General features: G+C 36.6%; 1 protein-coding gene across 1 annotated transcript in view; it reads left to right on the forward strand.

Moving 5' to 3' along the window:
* homer1 (homer scaffold protein 1) overlaps window positions 1-3,751 on the forward strand; it is a 16,241-nt gene extending 12,490 nt beyond the window's left edge. The window contains exons 6-9 of the mRNA XM_080046275.1: window positions 436-595; window positions 1,106-1,216; window positions 1,318-1,398; window positions 1,891-3,751. Of these exons, the coding sequence (XP_079902401.1) occupies window positions 436-595; window positions 1,106-1,216; window positions 1,318-1,398; window positions 1,891-2,085 (547 nt within the window). The 3' untranslated portion in view covers window positions 2,086-3,751. The remainder of the gene's footprint in view (window positions 1-435; window positions 596-1,105; window positions 1,217-1,317; window positions 1,399-1,890) is intronic.
* The last annotated feature ends 2,634 nt before the right edge of the window (window positions 3,752-6,385 follow it).

The following is a 6,385-nucleotide window of genomic DNA, read 5'->3' on the forward strand; positions in this document are numbered from 1 at the left end:
CACAGCATTAAAGCATTACATTAAAACACCAGGCGTGCTCCACATAAATTATGAAACACTTAAAGTGGTGGTAGTCTTGATGTCACTTTAGGGAAAACTAATGCAGCAGAGAAATGTATTTAAACAGTTATATGTAGAAATAACCGAGACATAAATGTCACTGTTTCTGAGAAAATTATATATTACACAATGCAGTTCTATAATACTAATCTACCCACTATATAAAGTACCTGAAATAATGGACAATTTGATGAACTACAAAAAACACAACAGTATTATTTTTCTAGACTGGTTCTACTTTTAGTCTATTTTTTAATCTTATGTTACCTTAATTTAACCTTAAAAACTTAACACAACCAAACATCTTCAGTATAGTTAAAAGACAGCAGTATACAACAAGTTAACAATCTGGGTCTCTTTCTTTCTGTGTTTCAGTTCATCCAACATCAATAAGCATTGGGAGGCAGAGCTGGAGGCGCTGAAGGGGAACAATGCTAAGCTAACGGCGGCGCTGCTGGAGTCCACGGCCAACGTCAAGCAGTGGAAGCAGCAGCTGGGAGCCTATCAGGAGGAGGCAGAGAGGCTACACAAACGGGTAACAACGCAGCCTAGAACTAGAACTACCTACAGGTGGTTATATATGCTTCCGTACAATTGCCTTTTTAAAGATTTTTTTTGAGATTTTCAATTCGTTATTGATAGTGCAGAGAAACAGAGATGAAATGGGGCAGAGAGGGAATGACATGCAGAGAACCATCACGGGCCGGACTCGAACCCAGGCCTGCTGTGAAGAGGACTCATGGGGGCAATCAGTTCTAGGCGTTTTTGAGATATTTGGTTCACAAAACATGAGATGTTGCAGTGACATCGACCTTTGACCCTCAAATTGTAACCAGTTCACCCTATAGTTAGAATCTACATTTGTGCTAAGTTTAAAGAAAATCCCTCAAAGCTTTGAGATATTGTGCTCACAAAAATGGCCCAGACGTACAGATATACTGTATGTATGACATATGCCTTAATATTGCTGGCAAGGAGGCATAATACAGTTTGTTAAAAGTGAATTTGTTTACCGTGTTGTCATGGATATTGGTCTGTGTTCCAGGTGACGGAGTTGGAGTGTGTGAGCGGCCAAACCACGGTGATCAAATCCCAGAAGACGGAACTGAACCTGACGATAGAAGAACTGGAGACGGATCTGAGGGCCAAAGAGGAGGTACGGGGAGGCAGCCATGTTTAGTGCTACTGGGGAGAAACACACGCGCACACACACACACACACACACATAGTATTGATTGTTTATGTTGTTTCTTGCAGGAGTTGGAGAGACTTAAAGCAGAGGTGGAGAGCACCAGTGAGTTCCGCTCTCAAAGAGACTCGCTCTCACAGAAGCTACAGGTAAAGTCATATCTTTATCATGCGCTCTACTCGACTCGCAAATTGCACTTATTCAGACTGTATGAGCATGATGGGGAATTTCTTTTCGATTTTTGTGAGAAGAACTCAGACGTTTCAACAAACTGGTTTTGCATTTCCAGGATTAGAGTGTAAATAAAATCCGATATTAACATTACAGAAGTCTATACAGCTGTTTGAAAAGGAGCTGTGTATCCCCAGCAGTTCGTTACAACCGGTTAAAATGAATGATTTTGGCTACACGAACCCTTTTTTTTTATCGTGATGGATTACAGGTACAGATATCTCAATGTTGATCAGTTGCACTAGACAGGGTGTCTGATATATAATTGATTGCGGTTCTGTTTTTTTTGTTTTGTTTTTTTTGTCTCTGTTTCTAAATGATGACTGGTTGACTGGAACTGAATTGCCCTTCTGGGATCAATAAAGTGGTTGTTATAATAGAATTGAATGAAGCATACATTGCTGTTGCAGGCGTCTGAGTCGAGGAACGCTGCGTTGGAGTCCCAGCTGGGCGACCTGGAGCAGCGTCTGGAGAGCAGCCAGCAGGAGAGTGAAGCCTTCAGGAAGACACTCCGCTCGCTGCTGGAGCTACTGGACGGAAAGATCTTTGAACTGACCGAGCTACGGGACACACTGGCCAAGATCCTGGAGGCAAGCTCAAACTAGACACACACACACACTCACACACACACACACACACACACACACACACACACACACACACACACACACACACACACACACACACACACACACACACACACACACACACACACACACACACACACACACACACACACACACACACACACACACACACACACACCATAACCATGACTACAGCCAGCACCCAGAGGTGACATCACCTGCATGTTGGCTTTCACAGCGACACCTTCAAACACATAAGGAGACTTGAATTCTCTTCTTTTTAGTTTTTTGTTCTCCACATGTATACGATACGTGTAAAAAAAAGAGTATGTTTACACTCAACTTTATGCATTTGAAGCTACACCATTAGACTGTATGAGCTACACACATTGTTGCTAACGGTACACGTTTACAAAACGAGCCAAGCGAAGAGACTTTTTGCTTGGAGCACGCCTTCCCTCCCTGCTCTGGATTATTCTTGACTTTTCTCCGGCAACACACAAAAACTCCTGAATGAATCCGAAGTTTTACGTCACTTGAATGTGATTCAATTTGAGGAGACTTTGATTTTTTTGGTCTTGCTCATTCAAAAATACTTTTATTATAATTTTTTTTCCCGCTGCAGTCGCCCCGAGAGTTTGCGATTGTTGGTTTTATTTTCCCTTTTACTCTCGACATCATCAGCCAAATGTACACTGCAGAATGACACGGTTTCCCCTACACTCTGAGATTCTTAATTTCTATTATTTGAACTCGAATGCCATGCAGAGAAAACTATGACGTCCTTTCGAGTGACTGAAAATCCACAGATGGGCTTGCCAAAACCAAACGGCCAGTGAGGATATTTTGAGGATGTTGATTTTTGTTTTAATATATTCTTCTACAACTTGTGAGCAATACAAAAAAGGATTATCAGAGGGTAAATACACATTTTCCACTCCCACCTTCAGGTAATTCTACTCTCGGAAATGTTAAGACCGCGAAAACGAGGCGATTTCACTCAAACAGTCTTTCTTTCTATACACTTTTTTTTTAAGCTATACCTTCATAGTGCACTTGTAAAAATGGAGTTTGTGTGTGTGTGCGTGAATCAGATGTTTTTTTCCCCCTTGTTTCTGAAGTGCAATGATTGAATCCTTTTACTATTCTTTTTTTTTGTTAATTTATTACTATATAAGAGGATTATGATGAAAGTTGTACAAAAGCAAAGATCTTTTATTTACATCTTTTTTATTATTATTATTATTATTAGTGTCTGGTACGAGGTGGGTGTGAAGAAAAAAATGGCAATATTTTTTAACTATTTATGAAATGAAAATTAAAATATAGCCAGCGATCGCAGGTTGGATTTGCTTAGAATAATTGTTTTCTTTTTTTGCCAAATAACAGTTTTTCTTGTACAGTTTTGAATTGTTGCTGATGTTGCCTTTGGTACAGAGATGCATCAATGGGACATAACTAAGCAGTTCTTGTATAACTATTGTGGGATTTCCTATTGCCAAAAATTCAGCGACAAAGTGGAATACGGTACGTACACCTGAAGAACACTATTTAAAAAGGGCTTGTTGTTGGTTTCGGGTACATTTGTTTGGGAGACTTGAATGAATTTAGCGGTGACTTTATCGCGGTGACAATGATGAATATATTACAGCTTGAAAGGAAAAAGAAAAAAACATTTGAATAAGACTTTTAAATGTTGATTATAACACATGCTTCAAAACACAAATTGTAATTTTGAGTTTCTAGTAAAACAAAACCAAATGAAAATCATGCTGTCCTGTCGTTCTTTCACATACTGGTTTTAAGTATTTAGATATTTTACATTATTTCGCATATTAACATTGAATTTTTTTTTGTAAAACACTAATGTAGTTTTAAGCAGTTTAAGATATTTTAAAGTGTTAATTATTGAATGTAATTATTTATTTTCATTTTATATTATAACACTGATGTGAGTAAATACATCATTAAGCACTTAAAATGTCTTTCTGCTTACAACTGCATTGTATTGTGTTATAAACCATTATTCATCAGTTTATACACAAAGTACTTCATACACACACAAGGAGAAATCAATGACGACATTTTGGTGCTTCATTTTATTTTGAAAGGAAAATAATATATATATATAAATGGGAATATAGAAAGCAGAGAGGAATGTCATGATAGGAAACCAAAAAAAGCAACAAAAAAAAAATTAAAATTTTATAAAGTACATTTACATTTGTACGCTTAAAAATCATTTAAAATATGAAGTTTCAATAAATACTTCAATACATTTAGGCATGCGGATATATCTTTTTCATGATTTACATTTCATTTTACAGTAAAATTAAAACATGACTTTTTCCATCTTAATTATTGCACTTACGTTGTGATGGGTTCGCCCTAAAAACCAGTCACATGCATAAGGTCATGAAGGTTAAAGGTCAAACTCGTGTCATGTTCGACAGGGCGGATATAATCTACAGCTTTGATTTTATTTGTTAAACAAAAAACTTTATTAAGAGCACGATGATAAAATAAACCCAAGAGAGCAAGTTTGAGGGAGTAACTGTCACTGAGTCAACATTTGCTGCTGAGATTTACACCTAAAGTATATATTTTTTAATATTGTTGAAGATGTTTAAAGTCATGATGATTTTAACACTCAGCGAACAGTCAAATTCCAAATCTTATTTGCTCCTTTTTGACGAGACTATAGACTAGAAGATTGATACAAAACATGCCCATAGAGTTAAATATGAAGCAAAAGTTGGCAGCCTGTTAGCTTAGCATTAACTTTGTAGCTAAAACAATAAAAGGAAAACAGATCTGCTAAGAAATAGTCCAGCAATTATGCAGAAATTAAGAGATGTTGTTAGGTGGATTATTACTATTTATTTATTTATTTATTTTACTTTGGACTAAAGCAGGCTAGTTGTTTCCACCTGTTGCCAGTTTTGCTAAGCTATGCTAGCTATGCTGCTAGCTGTAGCTTCATATTTGCCATACAGGCATGTGTGGTATCAATCTTCACGTCTAGCGCTCTGCATCAAAGTGAATGAAAGTTGTTTCCCGGGATTTAAACTATTAACTTTAAAATTTAGCCATCAGTGCATGTTATGTTAAATCCAGAGAAGCAAGCGTGAGTTTCAGTAAAAGACAGGTTTGACACCGTTGACACATAATGAGAAACTGGTATAAAATCAAACATACACACACTCACACACACACACACACACACACACACAACAAACTTAAACAACAACTCCAATAAGTAAATAAAAAGAAAAAAACAAAGGCAGTGGAAACAGAGATTGCTCTCAGGTTGAAAAAAAAGAAAAAAAAAAAAGACAATAAATATAAACATCACAAATATCTGAATGTTGTCATGGTGAACAGGAGGTTGCCACAGTGACCAGCAGGGGGCGATGAAGCCTTACACTTCGGCTGAACTAATCCACCAAACAGTTTCTGCATTATGCATTCCAACCGTGTTGTTACTAATGTATTTAAATAGAGGGAGTCATCTCAAAAACCCCAGGACACAACACGGAACTTTAACATCTTTATCAATCAATTGGTTCAGTCTATATAAAAGTGGAAAATGCACATTTCTAAAAAGGCTTCTTCAAATGTCCAAAATTGAAAGATGTTCAATTTACAATGACATGAAATAGAAAAAAAGCAATGAAAATTATTTTGAGTCTAGAAATCAATTTAGAAAATGACTTAAATGGTGAATAAATTATTAAAAATAGTTGCTGATAAAGTTCCTGCTATATTGTTCCAGTTTTAATTTGAATATTTTAGAGGAGTAGAGCTCTATTAAATAGATTTAAATCTTTAAATTACATTTTCCACTACTGCGCCATCACTGTCGGCTTTACTTTTTGGTCATATGTTGTTGGTAATTTAACAGTAATGCATTGTAAAAGACAATCCTGGATATTAAGATTTTACATCCGTTCTTTCCATCTCTAAAAGAGCAACGGGACAATCAGCCGATCACAGAAAACCACCAAAGCTAGATTCAAGTAATCATTTATATTCGCCAAAATATAAATGGTATATATATATTATATCTTGTCAAAATACTGACCCGGTCAAAATGGCATTGTTGGAAAGGGATAAGCACAAGTAAACAGTTTGTTATGATTTGAATGATGATCTGAAAAAACTACAGCTAACCGTTTGGTGCCAATGTTTTCAGTGTTGGTTCATAACAGACGATTTCGTACATCTTTAGGAAATACCAGTTCTGTAAGCGGTCAGTAAAAGTCTACTTTGTATTTTCTAACCCAGTCTTTGTGATGCTGCAGGTAAACGGTTTATC

The sequence above is a fragment of the Ammodytes marinus genome (assembly GCF_949987685.1).
Source record: "Ammodytes marinus genome assembly, chromosome: 18".
Taxonomy (NCBI): Eukaryota; Metazoa; Chordata; class Actinopteri; order Uranoscopiformes; family Ammodytidae; genus Ammodytes; species Ammodytes marinus.